Consider the following 26664-nt stretch of genomic DNA (forward strand, 5'->3'; position numbering starts at 1 on the left):
ATGATGTGCGAGGTGATGCCCACCATCAGCGAGGGGGACCCCCTGGGTCCCCCCCAGGGCTCCGAGGCGGATGCCGACTTCGAGCAGCTGATGGTGAACATGCTGGACGAGAGGGACAAGCTGCTGGACACCCTGCGGGAGACCCGCGAGACGCTCTCCGTCACCCAGAGCCGCTTGCAGGAGGCCCTCCGGGAGCGGGACCAGCTCCAGAGGCAGCTCAACTCTGCCCTCCCGCAGGTAAGGACACGGCCCCGGGGTGAGCAGGAGCCCGTGCTGAGGTGTGTGAGGGCAATTGGGTGCTCAGATCTTGGGTTTAGCCCGGGATTTTGGGAAGACCGACTTGGTGGGTGGCGGTGATGGTGCCGGGTGTCGTACATCTCGTGCCAAGAGTACAACCCGTGGGATCTCTCACCTCATCTTCTCCCCTGTACCCTCGTTGGTCCGTGACTCCTTACAGGGAACGTGGAGCTGTAATCTCTGCTCTCACCCAGGGGAATGGGCACAGAGAAGGGGCAAAACCCCCCGCGAGGACACCGTGAGGTGATGGAGGCAGATGCAGAGCCCCCGCTCGCCCACTGGCACCAAGCAGTGCGCGGGGAAGGGGCCGCCTCCAGCCATCCCCGTGGGACTCAGGGCAGCCCTCGCTTTCACGAATCCCCGCTGACATTTACAGAGCCCCCAAACGGGGCCGCTAACCACAGCTCTTCCCCACCGCTGGAGGCCCCTTCCCTCCCCGGCAGGGCTCCTTTCCACAGCCCCATCGCCCTGGGGTGCGGGCTCAGGTGTCAGGACTTTCTCTGCGCCGAGTGGCAACGCTGGTGGCAGAGCTGGGTGCCGGGGAGGGATGGAGGCATCGCGGCGGGCCCATCTGTTCCCTGAGCTGGAGCAGACGGGCAGCATGCGGGGAGGCTGCCAGAGGTCTGTGCTGAGCGAGCCAGCCAAGGGCACGGGGGAATCGGGGCTGGCTGTGGCTCCGTTGGGTTCCTGGCTCTGCCCAGAGCCGGGTGTTGCCGCGCTCCCGGCTCCTCCACCAGCAGGACCCGTTGCAGGCGCTGCAGGGACCTGGACTCGAGCTCAGCATCCGCGAGGAAAGATGCTCAGGTCAGGAGAGGAGAAGGGGGAACAGCATCGCAGGGCTGCACGGGGTGCCTCGGCTGCCCACCTTTGAGCAGGAGGCTTCAAACACCGGGGTGCTGGGCTTTGGGGCACCCCAGGGAGCCAGGAGGCGATGGATGGGCTGAAACGGGTGGCACGAGCCAGGGCAGAGCTCGGGATGGTGGCCGGCTGGCTCTCAGCATCCCTCATCTGCTCCAGACAGGGGAAGGCAGCTCAGCAGGGAGGCAGCCCCCGTCCTGTGCTCGGAGCTGAGCTCTCCGTGCTCTCCACAGGCTGCCCAAAGCAAAAAAAACAACAGCTCTTTCCAGGGCAGCCCCACGGATGGGTCACTCCACGTCCCCAGAGCTTCCCTAAGACCTCCCCAAGTGCCGGGCACCTCGTGCTGGTGGCTCGTGTCCCCTCTGCTCCCTCCAGCGCTCGCTGCGGAGAGCAAGCCGGGTCACCCTGAGCGCGCCGCCCGCCCTGGATTAAGGGACCGTGCGGATTTACTCCCCGCTCCTGCTCCAATAAAGGGTCCTCGGCGCCACGCACGGCAGCGTGCGGACGGAGCAAACTGGGTCAGCGCCCGCCAGCCCCCCGGGTGCCCCTCTCCAGCTCCCTGTCCCGCGGTGAGGGATGCGATGAGCGCGGGCGGCTCATGGGGAACGGCCCCGGGCGCCCGCTGCCCCCCGCTGCCCAGCTTTACCCCGCACGGGCAGGGGGGCTCCGGGCACGGCCAGCCTCACGGGAGATGAGGGCTCGGCATGAACACGGGGAGCAAACCCAGCGGCGCTGCTCGCCTGCCCAATGGGACTAACCCCAGCATGTGCATGTACCAGGTAAGGGGGACGCGGCGGGGCGCTTCCCTTGGGGGGTAAGGGGGGCTTCCAGTGTGCCTCTCCCATCCCATTCCTCCTCTTTTGTGGGTCTTCCTGAGGTTTGCTTCACCGAGGAGCTTTCTGCAGTTTGTCAGGCCCTATTGGGAAGGGTCTGAGAGGCTATTAGGAAGCAGCCTGCTTGAAGAAACCCTTTTTTTTTGGCGCAGCTCAGTGCCCCCTGACGCTGAGAGCCCTTTCGCAGCACCTCCAAGGAGCCAGGCCCTGGCTGCAAGGAGGAATTGCACGGCTTGGGCTGGCCGGGGACCAGGGGAGGTGGCACTGCGCATCCCTCCAGGGCACTGGGGCAGTTGGATGCTGCTGGGACCCCCAGTGGGGCAGACCCACGGATGGGGCAGGCAGGGATGCCCCAGGGATGCTCCTGCCTGCGGCTCCCGTCCCCCTCCCCGGTGCCGCACGGCCGAGCCGCCCCCTCCTGATCTGTGGGGGCATCCCTCAGCCCCCAAAAAAAGGCAGAACTCCAGGGCGATTTCCCGGGGAGACTAAGCTGCCTTAATGCTTCTTTATGTGATTTATTTATTCATGTGGGAGCGCTGAACGCGACTTAATCAGGCTGAAAGCTCCCGGCTCCAATCCCTCTCCCCTCCCAGCTGCGCGGGGGGCGTGCGGCTGAGCCCTGGCACCGAGGACCAAGCCCCGAGCAGGGTGTGGGTGCCCTCAGCAGCACCCCAGGGCCATGGCACGGCTGCCAGCTCCCTCCTGCTTGGCCACTGGGCGTAGTGCGAGCCAGGGATGCTGTGTGCAGGGCTCCAGATGTTTCCAGATGTGCTCCTGCTGCGGGGTCCTGCGTGAGGCTGCCATTCTCCCCGTCCTGCCCAGGGCTTGGGGGTCTGGCAAAAATCCCTGTCCCTGTTTATGTCGGGGGGAGAACGGGCTCCCCGATTTCACACAGGTTGCTGCTCAGAGGGCTGCTGATATGCTGGGAAACCTGCTGCGATCCTTCCTTCCAGGCCCTTGCTGCTTTTTGGGGCTGCCCAGGGAGCTGAGAGCCAGGGCAGAGCCTCCAGGACCCCTGAGCTCTCCGGAGGTGGGCAGGATCCCGGCATCGGCCATCACCCCAATTCCTCCCCTTTCACTTACAGGCGAATCTAGAATTCCTTCTGCAAAGAAGAAGCACGAAAACACAAACCCCAGAGGCTCCAAGCAGGGGGAAAACACCCGTGGGGTGAGGGCTTTAACGTACCTTCAGGTTTTGGGGAAGGACGGAGGGAGCTGAGCTTTGAACCCTTGGAGCCTGCCGCCCTCCTACGAGCTCAGGGCCCTGGGGTTTGGGTTACTCCTTGCTCAGCTGCACGGCGCTGCTCTCCGAGTAATCCTGGGTGGAAACACATCCTGACTGCACGCTGAGAGGGGAGGACACCCACAACCTCGGGTGGTCCCCGCAGAGCCACGGTGCTGGGCTGAGAGAGCCGGGAAATGGCACCGCGGTGCCCGGCACCGTCAGGGGGTGACGGCTGAAACCCCGGGGTGCCAGGCAGGATTTAACCTCCCTAATGCCGTGCTGCTGGGGCTGCGTTCAGCCCCTCGGGGGTGACTTAGGGCTTTCCTGGGGATCCGTGCCCTTCCTGGAGGGGTCTGTCTCCTCCCGGCACGGACAGACGGACAGACGGACGGGCTCCGTCCCTCGCACGCTGAGCCAGCAGCAGATTTCCAGGTGCGGGTGGGCAGCCTTCCTGTGGCAAGCCTCGCCTGTCAGGAGCAATCACTCCAATTAGGGGCTTCGAAATGCCATTAATCTCACAGCTGGAGCCAGCTCCTTCCTGAGGCTCGGGTGCGCTGGAGCGGTGGCTGTGCTCCTGCCACAAAACGGTTTTTGCTCACTTTGGTGAGATCTCGATGGGGTGGGGAGAGGAAGAAGGTGGCTCAGGGCTTTCACGTTTCAGTTTTCCATGCTTTGAGCCATCTCCCCCTGCTATAGCACTGAGCTTCCCCAACCTCTCCCCGAGGTCTCCCTGCGGCGTTTCTCCAGCCTGGAGACCCCAAACCTGGCACCAAGAGCCCCAAGCCCTAGCTCCCTGTCTCAATGCACCTTGCCATGCTCCCTGTCTCCCTCCTGGCTCCTCCTGTGAAACCAGCATCAGCATCCATCCCCCCACGTCCCTCCTGTGCGGGGCTTGGTGCCGAGCCCAGCCGCTCACCCTCACCCTTTTTGGGTGGTTTGGTTTTAATCCCAATTAGCCACTTCCCAGGCTGCTGGGCTTCCCGCAGGGCTCCTGGGGGCTCTCAGCGCCGTCTCTAATTATCCTCCATTTGATTGAAGATCAGGCACCTCTGCTTCGCTTTTTAATCCGTTTATAGGTGTCCCTGCTTAGCCTGAGCGCTTGCTGGAGCCAGGGGCATGCAGTGTGCAGCTCTGCCTGCCCGTGGCCAGGGGACAGGAACATCACCGTGTCCTCCTCACTGCTGCTTCGCCCCTGTGGGTTGGGGTAGAAGCTGTGCTCTGGGGAGTGCCTCTGTCTGCAGCTGGGGCTTGGGGAATTTTCTTCTCACCATCCCCAACCTCGCCCGGTGCCCGCTGGTGGCCCAGAAGCACCCACAGTGTCAGCCAGGGCTGACAAAGCCATCCATCCATGTGGATGATGGAGTGAATTGTCCCTGTTTTTTTATTCCCAAGGCATCCGGATCAGGCCTGTAGGTGCCCCCTAGCTCAGCTATCCCCCGTTGTGTCCTGCTGTCCCATCTCGCCGCAGGGGTGCTGCTATTTCTGGTGGTAAACGCTCATTTTTTTTGCAGCCTTTCCCCAAGGAAGGACAGTCACTGCGGTCTCTCGGGATGCCCTGGGAGCCTTGCTGGTGTGCGGGGTCCCTGACAAGGGGACAACTCGGAGGGGGCCGGGACAGGAGCTCTGTGCTGAGCCCCGACCAGCCCAGGATGGAGCCACCACCGCGCTTCGAGCCCCGGCCCCGTGGGTGGCATCAGGACGGCCGGGGCAGGGGCTGCGCTGCTCCCTCTGGCAGATTTTCTCTCTCTTTTAATCTCCTTGCCTTTCGGGATGAAAGCCTGATTGCAGCCGCAATCTGCACAGCTTCACCACCCTGGGAGGCAGAGTGGGGTGAGGAGGGCTGGGCGCTGCTGGCTCTGTCCCCATCGTGGCACCCGTCTTCCCCGGCCACCCCTGCTGCCTTGTCCCGTCTGCTCCACACCGCAGGAAGCACCGCTCGCTGCCTCCTACCCTAAGTTTGCAATTTGCTGAGCCTCTCTAATGCTGCTGGGCTTCCTACCCCACGTGCCTGTGGGTTTCCAAAGGGCTGCAGTGGGGAGAGCATCAGGCTCCGCAGCCCTGCTTCCCCCTCTGGATTGCAGCCTCTCCGGATTTGGAGGCTTTGGATGCGCTGGGTCCCTACCCCAGTGCTAGGGGAGAGTCTGCAGCATCGCCTACCAAAGCTCAGGCTGCAGGAAAACATCCCTGGGACCTTCCCAGCCACAAGAAGGCTTTTGCTGCTCACCACGAGCCTGGTTGCCTGTCCCCAAACCCAAAGCAGCCGCTGGTGCACGGGTACCTCGTCTGGGTGCCTCTCGCTCCTCCCCTTCCCACTCGCCGGCTTTCCCAGCCCTACATAATCCACGGGGATGCTCACAAGCTGCTCTCTCTTGCATGCAAGAGCTTGCATAACCCGGCCACACACACACGTGTGTGTGTGTGTGCTGCGCTGAGCCGAGCCCTAATCCCCAGGGGCCGGGAGAGCATGAATCCAGGGAAGCTTCGGCCGGGCACCGCTATCTCCTGGGGGTCTCTGCGATCCGGGGGGCTTGGGGTGGGCCAAGAGCAAGCATCAGACAATGCCTGGGCATGGCAGGAGCTGGCGAGGGAGGTGTCGGTGTGGTGTGTGCCTTTTGTGGGGTGGGGATGAGGCCAGGGCTGGAGCAGCCCCTGGGGAAGCGATGGGGCAGGAATGGGGTTGGGGTGCTGCGGCGGTGCCAGGGCGAGGGCGCTGGGCAGGAGAGTGGCTGCTCAAGCCTGACTGCAGCTTGCTCTTTCTCTCCATCCCCACTGCCACACATAGGTCCTGTCCCTTTGTGGGGTCTCAGCATCCCCGGTGACACCACCGTCCCCATTGCCCTGGGTAAAAAAGGCCGTTGCGAGCAGCCCAGGGCATGGTGTGGGAAGGGAGGAGGAAAATGTAGCTGGGAGAAAGAGATTGAAACACTCCGAGTGTCGTGGTGGGATGTCAGCTGGTGCAAGAGGTCTCCCTTTGAGCTGAGCAGAGCATTTAATTCAAATCCGAACGCCTTGCCCCACTTTTAAGGCTTTTTTATTTGTTTAACTGGGAAATTAGAGTGGAAGGATTTCACGCTGTGAAACCGCTCTCAGCTCCCAGTCAAAATTTGTTTTGTTAATGCTCAAGCAAATCTTTCTCAGCTTCTTCTGCAGCCCTTTTCCTTTTTAAGTTCTTCTCAACAGCCCTGTGAAGCGGGTGTAAATTCATGAAGCGTTTCCTCATTTGCATTTTTCACCCTACAAAGTCCCAGCTGCACCATGTCACCTAGCCCTGGCACACACCAGTGACTGGAACAGCAACTGGGAGCGGTGGGAGAGTGCTCCTGGGTTAACCCAGGTGCTCGTGTTTCCTTTTTTTTTTTTTTTTTAAGAAAAAACAAACCCTCCTGCACCCTAGGAACTTCACGGCAGGTTTCCTTTCTGCTCCACCACAGCCACAAATGAAGTCTCTGTGTTTTGGAGGGGTCCCTCATGTCCCTTTGCCGTGCCATCCCTCATTGCACGGCTCTTGCTGGACGTCACCTCCTGGGAGGCTGCTGCCAGACTGGTAGCAACTGGGATTCTTCTCCCCCCGTGCCCCATTTGTCTTGGCTGGGACGTGGGGTTTGGGGGTGGCTGGCTGAGTTTTCAGCCTGGTGGGACATTTCCCAGGTGGGTGCTCCTCGAGGGGACGGGAGGGGATGGGAATGTGCTGGTGGCCTTGGCTGGAATGCTTTAAATGCCATCGAGCACTTCTGGAGCCAGAGAGCAGTTTCCTGTGTCACCGGACATCAAACCAAGTGGATAAAGAGTGGGATGCTGCCGCGTTCCTCACTTGTTTAAAGGAATAAATCGCCTCCCAGCTCGCCTGTGCGCTCCGCTGGCTGCTCTCTGTCCCTGTCACCCCCTGGAGGGGTTGGGGTAGGAAATGCTCCGTGCTGGCAGTGGGCTCCGGGTGCTGGCCCGGTCTCCATCCCATGCTCCCAGCTAACGGCCGTGCCCTGCTCTCCGCAGGAGTTCGCCACGCTGACGCGGGAGCTCAGCGCGTGCCGAGAGCAGCTCCTGGAGAGGGAGGAGGAGATCTCAGAGCTGAAAGCTGAGCGCAACAACACCCGGGTAAGCGGCAAAGACCTCCCCAACCTCCCCAGAAAATTCCCCTGGGGTGACAAGAAGCTCACGTTTGCCCTCTTGCAGCTCTTGCTGGAGCACCTGGAGTGCCTGGTGTCGAGGCATGAGCGGTCCCTGAGGATGACCGTGGTCAAGCGTCAGGCCCAGTCGCCGTCTGGGGTTTCCAGTGAGGTCGAGGTGCTCAAGGCACTCAAGTCACTCTTTGAGCATCACAAGGCGCTAGATGAAAAGGTGAGAGGGGCGGCTGGGGCCTCTCCCATCCCATGCTCAGAGCAGACCTTCTCCCAGCGCTCCTCGCCGGGACAGCCTGGCCTCCTCCCTTGGGCTGGATGGCATTTCGTTTTATTACATGACGTGGTGATGTGGAATGCCTCAGCAGGAGGGTTTGGGGAACTCAGCAAAAAGATACTGGGAACCGCTGGGGCTGGAGCAGATTCTGTGGGCTTGAGGCCGTTGGGGATGGGGACTTTGCTTCTCCCGGTTGCTCCCCTGATGGTGGTGAGTGCAGGTGTTTGGCACCCTGGTTCAGTCCTCGCATTACAGCACGTAGAGTTTCTCTTGAGTCGTTTGCCTCGAGCATCTCCTTGCTGTGCTAAAAAGCATCTCCAAGCTACCCTGGCCTGTTTAAGCTATTCCAAGCTACTCCTGGCATCCTCCAGGACTCAGAGCAGCCCTGGCTGTGCCTCCCCAACACGCTTTTGCTCTCCCAAGTGATGGGCTGGAGCCTCCCTGAGTCTGTGCCCTGGACATGAATCCATATAGGCATGGCCTGCAGACAGATAAAAGGGGTTAGGGGTTCTCCTGGCTCCAGAACACTAACCATAATAAATAAATACCCAACTTTCCCATTATCTTACCCACCTGCAGGTCAGGGAGCGCTTGCGAGCATCCTTAGAGCGAGTGGCGACCTTGGAGGAGCAGCTGGTGGATGCCCATCGGCAGGTAAGAGGTGCTTGGCAGCCTACCCTGGGCCCCTGCCGGGGCGACTGCTGTGCTGGGACTGCTTGGAGTTACACCAGATTTGTGAATTCAGGTTGAATTTGGTGAACTCTTCCTTCACCCTCTCTCTCCGGTACCCCCTCAGCCCTAAGCAGCGGCTGGAAGAAGCCAGTGGGGAGCCAGCTGCAAAGCTGGGTGTGCTGGGGCCGGCCTCACTCGTAGCCAGGCCAGCTGGTTTCATTACCTCTCTGTTATTAATTACTCCCTGTTGGTGTGCAGGTGGCAGCTCTGCAGCAAGGCGCCACGCGGGAGGCCCCAGCAGGCGAACGGGATGAGAGGGAGCCCAAGGAGCCGGCGCAGAAGCTTCCCTGGAAGGTGAGAGCCCCAAAAACGCCTGCTCTGACCACGCTCACCAAGGCTGTGGTTTCTCTAACCCCCTTGTTGCAGGCTCTGGGGTACTGAATGCTTTTTGCCCTCCCCTGGCCCTATACCCCTGGGAAATGCCCTTTGGATATGAGCCGTTTTCCAGCACGGGGGAATTTGTGCTCCCACCTGGATGCTTCTAGGGGCTCAGCTTCCCAAAGGTGCTCTGCACACCCAGGGACTCAGCCCTTAGCTAACCCCGTCCCGCTGTGCCTGCGAGATGCCACATCCCTGCTAGTGGAGACTGTTCCCGGGGGTCCCAGAGCCCCCTGCCCCACTCACCCACCCCATAGCTGCGCGTTGTGGGGCAGCCGAGCACCCACCTCCCTCTCCGGTGCCTTGCAGCGGCTCTCCAACGGCTCTGTTCACCCCGACGACGAGGCAGGGCGGGTGGTGGAGCTGCAGGAGCTCCTGGAGAAGCAGAACTTCGAAGTGGTCCAAGCCAAGGAGCGCATCTCCGCCCTGGCTGCCAGTGTCGCGGAGCTGGAGGAGGATCTGGGCACCGCCAGGAAGGATCTGATCAAGTCAGAGGAGATGAGCAGCAAGTACCAGCGGGACCTCCGAGAGGTTAGGCGCTGCCCCCTCGCCCTGCAACACCCACTGCAGTTGCAGAGATGCTCACCGCTGTTTCCATGTGCTCTGTGCTGGGAAAGAGTTTGTAACCCCTTTTGTACGCATGGGAAAGGAGGGAGAAGGACGGTGTTTCCCCCAAAAACCCTGCCTTTGGGGGTTGTCCCCACATCCGTCAGCAGGACTACCCTGAGGTTATAATGCCAGTTCTGTGATTCTGTGATAAGCAGACTCTGAGATACCCCCAGGCAGTGAGCTGTGTCTGTGCCAGGATGTTTTCTGGGATTACCTGACTGTCCCTTTCTTGTCCCCTCCATATTTTTGTGCAAAGTGGGGCTTTTGTTGCATGCTTAGGCTCAGGGATGCCCCAGGCTCAGAGAATCCTTATGGCCCAGTTGTTCCCAAATTGCTGGCCACGGGCTCAGGGTGTGACAGCCCCATCGCTTCCCCAGGCTCTGGCTCAGAAGGAGGACATGGAAGAGAGGATCACCACGCTGGAGAAACGCTACCTAGCAGCCCAGCGAGAAGCTACCTCCATCCACGACCTCAACGACAAGCTGGAAAGCGAACTGGCCAACAAGGAGTCCCTGCACCGCCAGGTACCGGAGCGGGACCCAAAGGCTCCCACCACCCCGGGGACCCGGGAGGGAGAAGCGGGTGCTGGGGAGGGGAGGTGGGTGCCAGGAATCACGTCCTGCCCTGTCCTGCAGTGTGAGGAGAAAGCCCGGCACCTGCAGGAGCTGCTGGAGCTGGCGGAGCAGAAGCTGCAGCAGACGATGCGGAAAGCAGAGACGCTGCCCGAGGTGGAAGCGGAGCTGGCCCAGCGCATCGCAGCGCTCAGCAAGGCAAGTGTGTGGGGTGTGAGGGGCGGAGGGGCCGGGGGGCTGCAGGAACCAGGGGCAGAGGCAGAGGGCTGGGCACCCACCTGCAGAGATGGAGCCTGGCAGCCCCAGGGCACCCTGCTCTTGGTCCCAGCCTCTGAGCTCTGCTGCCCTCTGCTTCCTCTGGGGTAGCAGGGACAGTTCACAGCTTTTAAAACTCCTCACATGCAGGACTTGCTCCTTTCCTCAACTGCTCTCTCCAAGGCAGAGGTGGCCTTGCTGCTCGGGGTGGCCGTCACCTGGTGTTGGGATAGTTTTAGAACGAGGAGGAGGAGGAGGAGGAAGGACCCAGGTTGGATCTGGGAGGGTGCAGGCTTGGGTGGGGGTGTGGATGTGGCCAGCCCTGCCTTTTCCAGGTGCCCAGTTGCTTGTGGAGCACCTCCATCTCTGATCCCCTCGCTAGCAGTCGTTTCAAGGCTTGCCCAGGGATGCAGGCAGCAGGAGGGAGCACCTCATCCCGGGAAGGCTGTGGATGCAGGGATGGAGGGAAGGATGCGGGAGGGCCCACGTGGTTTTGGGGAGCGCCATCCGAGAGGGCTGCTCTGCTTTTCCCAGGCAGAAGAGAGGCATGGGAGCATCGAGGAGCACCTCCGGCAGCTGGAGAGCCAGCTGGAAGAGAAGAACCAGGAGCTGGCCAGGGTAAGTGCTGCTCAGCCCGGATGGGGGAGTCCTCGAGGGTCCTGATCTGGCCTCAGCTCCCCCTTGCTGTGACAGCTGGGAGCCTGGACACAGCACAGAGCTCCTCACGGCGAGAGGAGCAGAGCCACTGGATCTGACGTGGCCGGCTGCTGTTTGCCATTGCAGGCCCGCCAGCGGGAGAAGATGAACGAGGAGCACAACAAGCGGCTCTCGGACACCGTGGACCGGCTGCTGAGCGAGTCCAACGAGCGGCTGCAGCTGCACCTCAAGGAGAGGATGGCAGCCTTGGAGGAGAAGGTATCGGCTAGGGGCAGGCTTCGGGAGGGAGGTGTTGGGGGGTGAGGGACCTGCAGCGGCCCTGACACGGACCCTCTGCCAGCTGCAGCGCAGGATTTTGGAAGTGCCCATGCAGGGATGGAGAAATGACCCCGTACGGGATGCCAGCCGGGTGCCAGGGCTGGTTGGGGGCTCAGCATCGCGTCCTCGCCTCCTGCCAGCCCCCACCCGGCAGGACCCGCTCCCCACCGAGCCGCCTCTGACAGCGGCAGGATTTGTCCTGCTCCGTTCCCTTCCTTCCCTGTGTCTGTCCCAGCACAGCCTCACCTGCAGCCAGAGCGAAACCCCACTGCATTTTGCAGGAGAAAATGCAGCGTTTGTCCCCAAACCCTCCGTGTGCTGCCGTGAAACCCTCCTGTCCCCCAGGCCCTGCCCTCTCCGAGCCGGGGCAGAGCCCGTGAGCAGCCGCCAGCTCCTTCCCTGCTCCTCCTGGGGAGCCAGGCTTTCCTTTGAGCCTTGTGAATGCACTCAGCTGGCAGAGCAGGTGGCCCAGAGCAGGATTAAACCTCACAGTGGCAACAGGAGACCAGCCTGTGATCATTCAGCTTTGTCTGTCTGGGTTCCTGCAGGGACCATGCTCCCCATAAGAAATCGGGGCGCAGAAGGAGGTGCACCCCTGGTTGATGCCTCCAGGACCGGGGCTGTGTCCCCGCTGCTCTGAACCTCCTGTCCCCAGGCAGACCTGGCAGTGCCAGCACGTGTTCAGCCAGCTCTGGGTACAGAACAGGAACTCACGGGTGGGACTGGTTCCAAATTCCCATCCCAGCCAGCAGCGAGCAGGGAGCAGAGCCTCGTGGAGGAGCGCTGCCTTCCCCAGCCTGCTGCCGACGCTGGCACACACCACATCCAGGTTGTCCTTGGGCAAAAATCCTGCTCTTTGACTTCCCAAATCAAAAACCAAAACGCCAGGCAGTTGCAAGTTCTTCTTTCCCCACACCTCTTCTCTAGACCAGAGATGGGGACGTTTTTGTCCTTGAGCCAGCTACCCGAGGAGCCGATCTCCTCTCAGCCCCCTTCCCACCCTGCAAGCGCTCCCAGAGCTCTGGCTGCTGCTTGCCCACCGTGGCCATGCCCCAGCCCCAGTGTAGGACTGGAAACAGGCTGCAGCCCTGCTTTTGAGGAGCAGGGGGTTGCAGAGAAGGCTGGTTGGCAGCAGGGAGGTGAGGGACAGGCTGGGAGCCACCACCACCCGTCCTGCCCCGTGTCGGTCCCGCTGTCCCCGCTGCAGTTCCATGCTGGCCGTCCCCGTGAGGCCACGCAGCCGTCTCCTCAATGCTCTCTCTCTTTCTTTCCTGTTTGTGTTCCCTTTTCTTTTGAATTTTTCAAAGAACACATTGTTACAAGAGCTGGAAAATACCCAAAAGCAGATAGAGGAACACCAGCACGACAAGGTAAATGCCGCCACAGGGAGCCTGCCCTAGTGACTGCACCTCCTCACTCCTAACCCCTGACTAGTGGCAGTCCCGCCACCTAAAATACCCTAAAAAGTTTTGGAGGAGCTGGGACCCCAAAGCACCCAGCAGCAGGAGGCCACAAACTAACCCAAGCAGTGGCTGAATGGAAGCTGCCACCCACCTCACTGGAGACCCCCGGTTCGGTTCCTGAACAAGCACGTTCACTCCCATCTCTGTATTTCTGTCACATTCATCCATCCCCCTGCCGAGTGGGGACAGCAGCGAGGCTGCGGTGGCTTTGTCCTCATTTCCAGAGGAGGATTTGCCCCCGTGCTCCCTGAGGCAGCCACATCCCCTTCACCCTCAAGACTTCCCCAACCTCCTCGCTCAGTCGGGGCTGAGGTCTGCTCCGTGCCCAGCTTGCAGAAATCCCTGTAGGTCTCCACACCTCCCCTGCCCTCAGATAAAGCATCTAAGTGGGGTCTGCGAGACGAGCCCACACCGGCCTGTGCCAGAAAGCTGGAGGGCTCCAGCTTTTTGAAGCAACGGGAGCTTCGGGGACGTGCCCCACGTCCTGTGCATGCCGGGAGGGTCTGGGGGGCTGCTTTCCCCCTCGCTTGCAGCTCTCCGAGATGCTCCCTGCCTGCTGTGCGGGTTTGCAGGCACTGCTTGCACTCCCCGGCCACGGCTGCTCAGCTCCGGGTAGAGGCAGAGCCCGGAGACCTGCGTGATGCTGCCCGCATGCTGCCCACCCCAGTTCAGCCCACTTCAACCCCCAGTTCAGCCCATGGGATGGGATCCTGCTGTGCCTGGAGGATCCCATCCCTCTGCCTCCCTCCCCACCCACAGCATCTCCCGCAGGACAGCACGGCCACGTAGTGGTCCTGGTCTGGGGGTGGCAGCAGGAGGGGGACAGACCCAGCATCAAATCTGGCTGGTGGGTCCCACGCTGCCAGCCCTTTGCCATGGTGAATGTGCATGTGCAGCCTGGAGCAAATCCAGAGCATCCTGGTGGGACTGGCTCTCCTTCATCTCACAAAGCAGCCTTGGTTCGAGCACGTGTGTGTGTGTCTGTCTGCCCCGGGGTCGCTCCCTCCCCTCTCAGCATCACCCTGGCATCACCCCAGTGCTGTCATTCACTATCGCCTGCATGAGCTGTTTCTTCTCTTGGTGCTTTGAAGCTGGGATGGGGGCTTTTAAAGGGAATGTAAACCTGGAAATTGCTTGGTTTGCCCCAAACCTGTCTCTTTGTGCTCTTCGGGACAAAACCAACCGCTGCCCATCTCTTCTCTTGCCCTGAACAGCGCCGGCTGTCAGACGAGATCGACAAACTGCGGCTGGAGGTTGATCAGCTCAAGACCAGGAGCGGGACGTTCGTGGAGAGCGTGCACACGAGGTGAGAGCCTCCTGCCAAAACCCTGCCAGCCAGTGCACGCCCCGCTCTCATCCCACACTCATGTCTTCAGGGCGTTTTGGTTTTTAGGGCCCCAAAATGCTGTTGGTGCTGGGCATTTCGGTCTCACCAAGCCTCAGTTCATCACAGCAGGGTCGGCTCTGGCTGCGCTGTCCCCACAGCAGATCTGTTCTGGGGTGAGACTGTTGAGAACAGCCCAGCCTCACCAAACGGCCCCAGATTCACTCTCCAATGACAAAACAAAACAAAACAAAACAAAATCCACTGGGCATCGTTTCTTTTTCTGCACAAAGGGCTCAGGGCTTGTGCAACCTCTCTCTCAGCTCCTTCACCCCGGGGTGGCTTTACCTAGTTCCATCCTTGCTGCCCAGCTCGAGGTGCTGCAGACCGTGCAGCATTTTCTCCATTTTGGCTCATTTTTAGTCCCTGTGAAATCTATCCCTGTTCACCATCCACCTTTCCTCCCCCGATGTGCTGGGATGGGCTGGTGAGGAAGGAGGAAGCTGTTTCCATGATGGCCAGCAGTGCAGAGACTGGGGGGATCCCAGCCCCGTGCTCCAGGAGGTGAGGTGAGTCCAGCGGGTCTCAGCCTCTGGCACCAGCCAGGGGAACCAGCACGGCCACAAGAATCCAGGAACAGCCCCAGGAGGGAAGGGAAGGAGGGTGCTGAGGCGCCGTGCACCCCACCACACTGCTGTGGCCACCTGGGAGCCCACGTCCTCGCCTGAGCCCTCGCAACCTGGGCTCGGTGTGGCAAGAAATTGTTGGGAGTGACCACCAGCTGCAAAAGCTCACCGCCCTGGAAGGATGGAAAAGAAGGGAAGGAGCTAGCGACTAAGCTTCGAAGCTGTTGGCAGCAAAGAGGAAAAGGCCTGGAGGCCCCGTGCCCACATTGGAAGGAAGAAATGGGGAGAGTGACGATGAAGTGAGGCTGAAGGACAGCTGTGTGCCAGAGGAGGGTCTGCAGCGTATGTGGGACCTGTTTGTGTGGGTCTGCAAGAACCAGACAGGCAATCTTTTTTCTGTAATTTCTTGAAGGACAATTCAGCAGAAAGCTTGAGTTACAGAGGCCAGAATAATCCCCCAGTTGAAATGTCAGCTTTTGTCTAAGGCACCTTTATCTGTTTTTAGCTCAGGAGCAGCTTGTCAGCAGCTCCACGGCTTAAATCCTCTTGAAACTTGGGCTGTGCCTTCGTCTGCAAGCACTGAGCTGACACCAAGCCGAGCTGCTCGGGTGAGTGATTTTGTCTGGGCTCGGCAGGATGCTGGTGGTGGGGAGCCCAGATCTATGCCTCCGCTGGAAACCAGACCCCACCGTGGTGGAAAATCTGCTGATTTCCCTGGACAAATGCTTCTGTCATCCTAAATCAAGCCCTCATGCCTCCTATTGCAATGTGTATGGTGAGGAACGACCCCGTTCTCTGGGAAAACGCCTCACTCAGCCACAGGGATGGGTCTTTGGGGTGAGGAGGTGTGATCGGGTGACATGGAGACGTGCAGTGAGCATCAAAATAACACAAAATGGCCTCATGTCCAGCTGCAGCTGATGCATTTCTGTGTTCCTGAGCACCGGCACAAGCCTGGAGGAGGAGAAAAAAGAAGTCCCGTCTGGTTTCCGATGGGAGATCCCAATGCTCATGTCCCTGCACCTTGGAAGATCTGTTTCAAATGGGATTTTGTTCATCAGGGATTTTTTCATGGAAATACTGAAGAAAATGTAAACAGAAGAAAAGCTCCGTGTCTGGCTCCCATCGTGGGGATGGGGAGAACAGGCACAAGAGGACTCTGGTGCCATACGTGTACAGGAGGGGAAGCTGTGCTGGAGAGGGGAGGACAGGAGGGAGCTGTGCAGCCCCCAGACCCTCTGGTTTGGGCCAAAACTGGCTGGATGTTCTGTGGGTACCAGGGCAAAGGGGGAGGTAGCACTTGGGTAGGGCCCTGGGCTGGGCTTCCAGCTGCCTGTGGATGCATCTCCAGGGCCAGGATAGGGGGAACAGGGCACCCTTCTCCTCCGGACCCTGCTTTTGCATCACTTCACGCAGAGCAGGGAGGCATCACCGTGGTGGGCATCCCAGCACGGCCCCGTCCTCCTCTTCTGTCCTGAGTGAGTCTGGGCCATGAGGGGAGCCACAGGGGAACGTCCTTGCACAGTCCATGTCCACAGCAGAGCTCTCTCTCCCCAGGTCCCACATGGGCAGTGCCACGGACCTGCGCTTCCCACTCAGCGCCGTGGTCCATGCCCCCGCTGAGCCCTTTGGGACGGCCCCAGGCCTGCCTCGGGCACAGAAAGGGCGATTTGCCGCCCGGCGAGAGGAGCCGGCCAAGGTAACCCAGTGTCCACCCAGCACGGGGCCAGGGCCGGGGTCAGGGTTGGGGTTGGGGTCTTCTCCTGCCCCGCACGCTGGTCTTACATGCCCTTGATTTGGGGATGTGGGGTGGTTTCATTCACCAGGCATGGGGGTAACGTGGCAAGAAGGGCTTCCCGCTGGGGTTGCATTGAAGCGCGACTGATGCTCGAGGCCTCCAGTTTGGCTTTTGGAGACCTGGGGGTGCCAGGTGGGACCAGTGGACCTTGTTCCCCCCAGGACTGGGAGCAGGCCCAGGCAGGCAGCGTCCTGGCCACAGGGCCTCACGCCTTCGACAGCGACCCTGAGATCTCCGATGTGGATGAGGATGACCGCGAGACGCTCTTCAGCTCCATGGACGTGCTCTCCCCTGGCGGGCACTCGGATGCTCAAACCTTGGCCATGATGCTCCAGGAGCAGCTGGATGCCATCAACGAGGAGATCAGGTATTGGCCACGGCCAAAACCCAGCACCACCTAGCTCTGAAGTGGCTCCGGGGGGTGGCACAAACCGCCGGGCAGTGGGAGGAGGCTTTGATGCCCGAAAATTGATGTCCTGGTCCAGATTCAGCCAGGGAAATGGCTTGAGGATATTTAGCCACAGGGCTTGGTCCTTTCTACATGGGGATCTGTGTCACTTGGAAGTACCGGTGTGGGCTTACAGAAAGGATCTTTGTTTAAAAAATATATATAAAAATCCCCATAAATTCTGAAAGGATTTGGGACACCCCTCAGCTGTGGTTTGTGTGGATTCTGATGGCTCTGGCTGCCATTCCTAGAGACAGGGAGCTCAAGTCACAGCACCGGGGCTGCAGTTCCCTAGCACAGCTCAATCCCATGGCTGGGAGCTACCAGATGGCCAGGACCTCCCCCCCCCCAAAAAAAAAGGTGGGGAACCCTGAGCTCCGACCCCACTCCTCCACCAGGATGATCCAAGAGGAGAAGGAGTCCACCGAGCTCCGCGCGGAGGAGCTGGAGACGCGCGTGACCAGCGGCAGCATGGAGGGCCTCAACCTCACCCAGCTGTGCAAGAGGGCCTCCATCCCCACCTCGCTGACGGCCCTGTCCCTGGCCAGCTCATCCCCACCGCTCAGTGGCCGCTCCACCCCAAAGCTGACCTCCCGCAGCGCCGCTCAGGACCTCGACCGCATGGGGATCATGACGCTGGTGAGGAGGCGCCTGGGGCAGGTGGGAGCCTGGGGAGGGGGGGTGCATGTGGCTGCCCCCCCAGTGTCCGGTACGGCTGCGTGATGTGGAACGGGATGCCCGTGTTTGCTGAGGGGTTTCTCCATTAACTGCCTCCCTTTCTGTGTCTCTCTCGCATTCTCCCTTGCAATCAGCCCAGTGACTTGAGGAAGCACCGGAGGAAACTGCTAGTGAGTGGCTCCCACCCTGCTGGGTTTTGTCCAAGCCCCTTTTCCAGCCTGCTCCTGGCTTTGTCCACACCAGGTCAGGGTGCACCAGGCGTGGGATGGAGCTGGGGACCCCAGGGATTCAGCAGGAGGATAAGGGGGATCCCATAAGGTGCTTGGAGACATGCCGGCTGGCAGCCTGGGGCTCTGGCAGGACGTGGGGAGGGTCCTCAAACATTGAGCGTCCCTTCTGGGGACAGGGCGTATTTGGGACATTCCCATCTGTCCTCCTCAGAGCCCTCTGCTGAAACAGCAGCTTCAGTCCCCACACCCTGACCTGGACCATGGGGCTGCCTCCTTTCTCCTCCCCAGTTCCCTCCTTCCAAGGATCTTGGCCCTACGGCTGTGTCCTTCCCATCTGCCTGGGCACCTCGAGCCACCACCAGGGCTCTGCTCCGGGCTGATCCTGGAGCGTGGCCTCGGGGCCCCGGTGGCTCTTTGGGCCATGCCTCCATGGAGCAAGAGGGGTAGGTTCTGGGGCAGGCAGCAGGACAAGGATGGAGCTGGAGCCGCCCAACCTCATGGCTCCTGTGCTTGTTCAGTCACCCGCAGCTCGGGATGAAAGCCGAGAGGACAAAACCACCATCAAATGCGAGACTTCCCCCCCGTCCTCGCCCAGGACGTTGCGGCTGGAGAAGCTGGGTCACCCCGCGCTGAGTCAGGAGGACGGGAAGAGGTGAGTGGAGCACCCGTTGGCTCTCAAACCACTTGTTTGAGGCTTTGTGGAGGGGAAATTTGGGGCTGTGGGATGGGCCAGGGTTTGCTGTGGCTTGGAATAACCTCAGGCTTTGCTGTTCCTCTCCCTCCTCCATCCCCAGCTCCCTGGAAGAGCAGGCCAGCAACCCCAGCAGCAACAGCAGCCAGGACTCCTTGCACAAGGGCTCCAAGAGGAAGGGGATCAAATCTTCCATCGGGCGCTTGTTTGGGAAAAAAGAGAAGGGCCGCTTGATCCAGCTGAGCAGAGAAGGGGCCACAGGGCAGGGTCTGTGAGCAGCTCCGCTCCCGGGCGGGCCGGGTGGGCGTTCTCTCGGGCTGGGCTCTCTGCATGCCCCCTGGCACTGTCTGCTTTTGGGGTTGTAACCCCAGAGGAGCAGGGACACCCCTGCTGGGCACCCCTGGGGACGTTGGAGCCACCGGCTTTGGGCTGCCTGCAGCTTCAGGGCAGTCAGATCCTGGTGCTGTCAGCCCCGTGGACCTTTCGGGCCTGAGCATGGCCCAAATCTCTTTCTCGCCCCGTGGCACCTCCCTGATTTTGCACAGCCCTTTGGTGGGAGGCTATGAGGGTGGGTTGAAAATCTGTGCTGTGGTGGTGCATCCCTGACACCTCAGTGTGATGACCCATACAGTGCCCTGGGGGTTGTCAGACCGACCCTGGGGACATCATGCTGATGCTGGGGACATCGCGCTGACCCACGGGTGTTTTGCCCAACAGTGCTGCTGACCGACACCGAGGTGGGCATCCAGGACCCTCTGGGCCTCGGCAAGCTGGGTGCTCAGGCTGAGAAGGATCGTCGCCTGCGGAAAAAGTGAGTGAACCTGCTTCTGTGCCCCGGCAAGAAAATGTCCCGCCTGGTGGCTGCTAAGCCATGATACAGGACCGGGAATCGCTGAAAAGACTTCTTGCCTTCACGCTCTCATGAGCCCTATTAGCTCCTTTATTGCTTTGCTGCCAGCTGATTCTTGCTGCCTGCACTCTCTTCCCCTTCAAGAGCTGTTCCCTTCTCCCCAGACTCCCAATAAACCACTCTTTTGCTTCTGTTTCCTCCAGGCACGAACTCCTGGAAGAGGCTCGGAGGAAAGGATTGCCCTTTGCCCACTGGGATGGCCCCACCGTTGTCTCCTGGCTGGAGGTGAGGCAGAGCACACCCGCGCATTGTCCCCACACACCGATGGCTTTGCAGTTGCTGCTGGTTTGTGGTGTGCTCCCCTGGCAGGGGTACAGCACCCCACAGTCCCACTGTGCTCGGTCCATGCACAACGTGGCCATTGTAAAACAGCTCACGCTCGGCAACTCCTTCACCTGGCAAAGCCCAAGCCCCTCAACGTGCCCTACAGAATGGGTATTTGGGGCCAGTGGCATTAGGGACCGCTTCCCGAGGCACAGAGATGTTTTCTTTCCTCCCTCATTGAGTAGGGAGGTGGCAAAGGAGCGGTCATGGAGCCGTTTGTGGGTCCTTGTGGGTACTGAGTTTAAACAGGGCGTCCTAGAGCCCTGCCAGAGGAAATGAGGGCCCGTGCCCTGGGCAGTCACCAGCTTTGCCCTGTTTTGGCAGCTCTGGGTGGGAATGCCAGCCTGGTACGTCGCTGCTTGCCGAGCCAACGTGAAGAGCGGAGCCATCATGTCAGCCCTGTCCGACACCGAGATCCAGAGGGAGATCGGCATCAGCAACGCGCTGCATCGCCTGAAGCTGCGCCTGGCCATCCAGGAGATGGTTTCGCTCACGAGCCCCTCGGCACCACCCACCTCACGGACAGTAAGTGCCCCATCCCACGGCTGCTTTTCCCCTTTTTCTGGCTCCTTGGAAGCATTGTGGCTCGTTGTTCCCCAGGGAGCCCCGGTACTGCAGGCACATGCAGCAAGAAGGGGTTCTCTAGCACTCGGCGCAGGCTGTGGATGGGGTGACATCCCCTCACAGAGCAGTAAACCCACCAGGCACGTGTCCTCAGGCACAAAGATAGTTGCTGCCATCAGGTGTGAAATCCTTTCCTGCCTTGAGGGCCCAGCAGACGCTCTTGTCCTCACCTGCAGGGACTGTCAGCAAGAGGCTGACTCTGCAGAACAGCCAGTGAAGAGCAAAGCTCGGGGACTGTCTGCTCTGGAGGGGATAAATTCCCACCCAGTTTGATCTGCAGGGCCAGCTGGGTTGTGCACAGTCATTTTTTCAGTCATTTCAATACAAAACTTGTCCTGAGACCATCTGAAAATTCCTGGGGCAAGTCAGAGTAGCTGCAGATCCCAGCCTTGCTCTGGGTAGAACAGGGAGCAGACGGCAGGATCATGTCTTGTGCTGGTCCCTAAAGCCCCCGAGGGGTTAATGGTGCTCCAGTCAGTCAAGACATGTCTGTAGGAGTATGGACAGCAGTAAGAAAGGCCCCAGGCATGCCCTCAGACAGCCCTGTCTGGTGTCACAGCTGTCAGAGACAAGCCTGCAGGCTCCGTGAACATAAAACCGAAGTACAAAGCCAGCCAGAGGGTCAGTGGTCCTGGCTGGGCTCTCCATGGACAGCCCACGGTGCACAAGGACAGTGGGGTGCCACCAGCCCAGGAGGATGCAGGGATGCTGCAACGTGCCCCCTGGTGCCATCCCAGGCGTGAGGGTGGTCTGGTCCCCCTTCATCTCGAGCCAGGCTCATTTCCATCATCCACAGTGGCTCACCCTGACCATTCTGCCCTTTTTCTCCTCCAGTCCTCTGGAAACGTCTGGGTCACCCACGAGGAGATGGAGAACATGGCCACGTCCACCAAGACGGTGAGGCTGGGCGCCCCGCTGCCGCCGCGCCGTATCGGTTACTGCGCTGAGTGAGCTCCGGGCGTGCATTAACGTGCCAAACCCCAGGAGGGAAGGGGATCTTGGCTGTGTCTCATGTGTCAGCTCGTGGCCAGCGCATTGCACCTGTCTAGAAACCGTCTTTCAGCCTTTAATATCCCAACAATTTCTAAAGCTGGCTTAAAAACCGTCAGATGCATTTGCCTTTGTCAAGCCCCCGTGGATTGTGCCGGGTTTCCAGCACAGCTTGTCCGTCGGTTGTGAGTTAGACAGAAAGGAAAGACAAAAACGAGGGTGATCTCAGACAGATGCATGGGACTGAGACCCACACTGGTCAGCCTGTGCCTAGAGAAGTCACCGTCTAACCTCCCTTGACTTTAGTGTGCCCAGATATTGTCCCCTCTGTCTGTCCTTACCACTGGCTGGTAGCTTGGGGTCCCTCAGGGGGATGTGGCCGTGCTCCTAAAAGCTCCGGGCCCTTTGGAGAGAGGAATCCCTGCTCCCCTCTCTGCAACTTCATGACCCCATGTTCACGTCTCAGAGCAGGGGCAGCATTTTGGCTCTGTTGTGTGAATGAGGTATTTTGTTGAAGCTCATGCCCACTGCCTGGGAACCACAGAGCTTGTAACTGGCAGGTGCCATTTGGGGACAGCAAACTCAGGGTTACAGCAGGGGTTATGGCACTTTCCCTCGCAGGTTTTGCACGTTTGAGAGAAACTAGTTCAAGGTGACAAGGAAAAGCAGCTGCAAAATGGGCAGATTGGGTTAGGCAGCCCCTCTGGGAGCTTGTGATCCATGAGCTGAAGCTTAGATTTCTCTGCATCTGTCTTTGGGTGACCCAAGAGTTACCCATGTTACCCAGGACAGACATATGGGCCTCAGGTCTGTGCCACCTCCAGCCCAAGACCTGTAGATAAAGCCCCATCCCACATCCTCCTTGCTTGCTTGAGAGCTGGGGTGAAGTTTGGGCCCCATGGGGCCGGGTGGTCCCCAGCACCCTGCTGGCAAGGCTGAGCACCCCAGGCCCATCTGGGTCACGCAGTGCCAAGGGTCCCCTGCACTGGCACAGCGCTGCACCGCCGGGAACTGACTTTACCTGTCCTTTCTGTTGACATGCTGCGTGTGGCATGCTTAGGACACAGAGGAAGGCAGCTGGGCACAGGTGAGGTCCCTGTTGCACTTTTTTTTTTGGTGGGGTGGGCATGGGAGGGAGAGACGGACACCACGGGGCACCCAGGGAGTGAGCTTGGGGCAACAGGATTCAGCAAGTCCTGCTTGGAGCTGAGCCTGCACCTGGTGGTTACTCCTCTGAGCCATCTCTTGGGCATGGGATGGTCCTCCTGGGACCTCGCACCAAGCAGTGCCCTTCTCTCCTTCAAGCTGTGACTTTTTTCCTGGGCCATCCTCTGTAAGACACAGTTCTGGTGTTAAAAATCCCCACCCAAGACTGACCTGGGTGGGGGGCAGGTTTCCAGATGCACAAATGTTTAGGTTTCACCTTTATTGGCCCAGAGTTCAGGATACAGAACATTTTCATGGACTGAAAAGGTGGGAGGAAAAAGTCCTGCTTGGTTCCATCTCTTCTGGTTTCAATGATTCTCAATTGTGTTACTTTTCTTCTGGTGGATCTCATTTCATTTTTGGACCCCGAATCAGCTTGCAGTGAAACTGACTGGATGTTTTGCTGCCCCAAACCAACCTTTTATCATTTTGAAATCATAAAACAGAAAGTTTGGTGATTTCTAAAAATCAGTTGGGAAAGCAATAAACTATATCTCCTACTTAGTTGTTTCGACTTTCCTGAATGTGCTTTTTCCAGAAGAAGTTAGTCAGGAAATCCCTTGTGCTCGCCTCTTGGCTGCTGCCCCGTCTCTTTGGGGCACTATTAGGACAAGGACCATTGCCAACAGGACTGTTCCCCCCAGCTCCTTCAGTCCAAATTAGGGTTCATCTCCTCCAGCTCATGTTTAGTCCTCAGGACAGTGACCCCCGGGCTGCAGCACCGACCTGTCACCGCTCTCCTGGGATTATCTGCAGCTCTATCAAGCCCTGGTTTCTCCCTAGTCTGTCCATTCGCTTTCACAGACGCTGGCCTATGGGGACATGAACCATGAGTGGATTGGGAACGAGTGGCTGCCCAGCCTGGGCCTCCCGCAGTATCGCAGCTACTTCATGGAGTGTCTCGTCGATGCACGGATGCTGGACCACCTCACCAAGAAAGATCTCAGAGTGCACCTGAAGATGGTGGACAGCTTCCACCGGTGAGTACCCTCCTTTGGGAGGCCCTTGGGGTGCAGCGCCTGCACGTGGAGCAGAGGATGGGGGCATTGGAGGGATTTTTCCCTGTCTCGGGCAAGCTCAGTGCTGAAGGATGGCACCTGGGACAGCTGGTGTGGGCAAAACAGCTCCTTCAGCAAAACTGGAGAGGAGCAAGCTTTCTTCTGGCTGTGGAACAAACCACATAAAAATAATAAAAAAAAAGGGCTCATCCCATCTGATCCCCACCCTGCGTCCGTGGGGGCTGCCAGGACCCTTCATGCTGGAGCAGCTCCCGTGGGCAGGTTGTCCCTTCTCTCCCCAGGCCCCAAGTATCATTGCTTATATCGAGGTAGTCTCAGACAGGTAGAACAGGGCAAAACTGATGGAATGAGGGATTATGATGAAAGGGAGGGATGTTCCCCAGGTTCTGGCCAAGATTTTCCCTTTGAGCTGTGTCAGTGAGGACCCAGTGCTGCACCGAAGCATCCTTTGGGCACATGGAAAACGAGTGGGGAGGGGGGTCCCTCTGCAGGGTCCCTCCAAGGTGCCTGCCCCCGCGATTCTGAGCCCTCCTGAAGTCTGAGCGGTGTCTTGTGTCCTTGCAGCACCAGCCTGCAGTACGGCATCATGTGCCTGAAGAGGCTCAACTACGACCGCAAAGAGCTCGAGAGGAGGCGAGAAGAGACCCAGCACGAAATCAAAGGTCAGCAGCCACGTACACCCCCCAGCTCTGGGAGGATTGATGGAACTTCTGCCCCTTTCAGATGCTCAGGACACTCCCCAGCTTGCTCAGCCTCCCCTTCTCCTTTGGCTGTCCTGAGATTTCCCGTGCATCTGGCTGCTGCTTAGATTACAACTCATTATTGATAATGCCCCTAATTAAACCAGCAACCCTGGGTTCTTAGGATTAATTTTCACAGTTGCTTTCTGCCTGTTATTTCAACGTTCAGTTTGGCAAATTGAGCTGTTGCTGGCACTTGGGCACGTGGTGTTGCAGCTGGCCTGGGAAGAATTGTCCTGGGATCAGCCTGGGGCTGTGGGGCAGGGTTCCAGGACATCGCCAGGTCCCAACATGACCACGAGCACGGTCTGAGCTGCCCTGGGACATGGCCTTGCTCTTTTGCAGACGTGTTGGTGTGGACCAACGACCAGGTCATCCACTGGATCCAGTCCATCGGGCTTCGCGAGTACGCGAACAACCTCGTTGAGAGCGGGGTGCACGGGGCGCTGCTGGCCCTCGACGAAAATTTCGACCACAACAGCCTGGCGCTCGTCTTGCAAATCCCCACGCAGAACACGCAGGTAGGGGCAGCATCCCCGGGGTGTTGTGGAGGTGGGTGCTGGGCACGGGACGTGGCCGTGGTGTGACTCCAGCAGTGCCACCAACCCCACCGTGTGCTGAGCAGAGCACTCGGGTGGTGCACGGGCCTTTTCTCTGTCATTCTTAGGGTTTATGGGTTGGGGAGGTGTGCTGGGAACTGCTCCCATCGATGGGGAGCGTTCATTTGATGTTATTTTCAGGCTCGACAAGTGCTGGAGAGGGAGTTCAACAATCTGCTTGCATTGGGCACAGATCGGAGGCTGGATGATGTGAGTACCAAACCGCCCAGGCCCAAATCGTGCTGGGTGCCTGTTCTTGTTCAAGAAATAGGATTGACAGGGCCTCAGCTCTCTCCTGCCTTGTCCTGGGGAGTCAAGCAGTGCCTCATAGAATCTAGAGCAATTGCATGACCAGTGGAATAATTCAAAACTAAATTATGTAAAACGTAAAACTGGTTGTGGAGGCAGACGAGGTAGGGTCTTGTGCATCTTTTCTAGTGCTTGGTGGGCTGAATTTGAAGAGGACCCAACTGGCTTTCCTTGCCAGCTGCTTTAATATTGCCTTATAGAGGCACAGATGTCCTGTGCATGACACATCTGTGGCTGGTAAAGCCGGTGGGTTGGAGATGCCCCATGATGCAGACAGAAAGCTGCTCACATTGAGTCACTGAAGGTGGGAATTCATCTAGATCTGTCCTACATCCAGCTTCCTTGCATGAAGTATGAGAGCAGGCCTGGTCAGGACGCTCTTCAGAGCATAGAAACAAGCAGGTTCCAGATGCCACCATCTGTACAAGGTTAGATGCTTCTCTTTGGGTCTTCACTGCGGCTCCCGTGGTGATGTATCCAGGGCATCTTTGCAGGCAGGGTGAAGAGAAGAGAGAGGCAAGCTGGCTCCTATGTGCTTAGCCCAATTTGATCACACACTTCTGCACACTTTGGGGTGGCCTCGGCATGCTGGCACGCACTCAGTTAGGCGAAAGCAGTGCCAGGATCTCACGAGGGCTGAAGGTCCAGGCTGAAGGTCCTGCTGCCCAGACTGCCGGGCTCAAACCCTCTCTTCCTTCCTAGGGCGACGACAAAACTTTCCGTCGAACCCCGTCCTGGCGAAAGCGCTTCCGCCCACGAGATGTTCACAGCATCAACATGCTCAGTGGCTCGGCCGAGACGCTGCCCGCCGGCTTCCGTGTCACCAGCCTGGTGCCCCTGCCACCCCCATCCGCCCCTGCCAAGAAAATGCCCCCAGAAGGTCGGTCACCCCCTTCCCCTCGGGTCCTCTGCCACCACAGGGAACCTCACAGCACGGGTGGGGAGAGGAGAGGGAGAGAGGTCTGCTGGTTGCCTGCGATGCTGAATTCAGCCGGCAGAGCTGTTGTCTGCTGTAAATGCTTCTCCTGGAGGGTTATTTCAGCCCCTTCTCTGCTGTGTGGTTTCTTTGTTTTGAACTGCAGGAACTAGGGTAGGGATCAGGGCCGTGGTGGGCTATGACCTGAGCCAGTCTTGTCCATCTTTCTACTAGTGGCCAGCTTTCTTCTAGTGGCTGAGGTCAAACTTCTCTCCCTTTTCCATCCCATGCCTGAAAGATGCAGTTCTCAGCTGGCCAAGGACAATAAAACCTGGGGCAAAATCCCAACAACTGACAGCCCCCAGATACAGACAGCAGGGTGCTCGCTGCCCGAGAGCAAGGCAGGATGGCACGTGGTAACTTTCCAAATACCCTAGAGCCTTGGGTGAAGGCCAGGCATACCTCTTCCTTTGACTCATGTAGCTTCAGCGCACAGATGCTGCCTAATAAACGTGTTGGTGGGAAGCCGAGGGCTAATTGGGGCAGTCACTAATTTCGTGCTGTGCTCTTTGATTTGCTTCCAGTTGGTGCCTCTGGGTCGCCACGGCTGGAGACCTCCACGGTCCGGACGTACTCCTGCTGA

General features: G+C 59.3%; 1 protein-coding gene across 3 annotated transcripts; it reads left to right on the forward strand.

The window, feature by feature from the left end:
- On the forward strand, positions 1 to 26664 carry PPFIA4 (PTPRF interacting protein alpha 4; the record flags this gene model as incomplete). Of its 3 annotated transcripts, none has more annotated exons than XM_084301870.1 (29): positions 1 to 237; positions 7204 to 7305; positions 7384 to 7548; positions 8185 to 8266; positions 8543 to 8631; positions 9025 to 9246; positions 9702 to 9848; positions 9960 to 10098; positions 10690 to 10769; positions 10935 to 11066; positions 12434 to 12496; positions 13804 to 13895; positions 16097 to 16238; positions 16499 to 16704; positions 17184 to 17424; positions 17598 to 17633; positions 18212 to 18345; positions 18488 to 18651; positions 19102 to 19195; positions 19438 to 19519; positions 19943 to 20143; positions 21077 to 21139; positions 22293 to 22319; positions 23243 to 23418; positions 24022 to 24119; positions 24543 to 24718; positions 24938 to 25006; positions 25808 to 25985; positions 26606 to 26664. In XM_084301870.1, the coding sequence occupies 29 exons, from the start codon at positions 1 to 3 to the stop codon at positions 26662 to 26664; spliced, it is 3696 nt and encodes a 1231-aa protein (XP_084157996.1). The 3 variants fall into 3 exon arrangements, with proteins under 3 accessions (XP_084157996.1, XP_084157995.1, XP_084157997.1); XM_084301869.1 differs by having other exon boundaries at positions 8185 to 8259; positions 8536 to 8631; XM_084301871.1 differs by lacking the exon at positions 22293 to 22319 and having other exon boundaries at positions 8185 to 8259; positions 8536 to 8631.

The sequence above is a fragment of the Netta rufina genome, assembly GCF_964035555.1.
Source record: "Netta rufina genome assembly, chromosome: 26".
Classification (NCBI taxonomy): domain Eukaryota; kingdom Metazoa; phylum Chordata; class Aves; order Anseriformes; family Anatidae; genus Netta; species Netta rufina.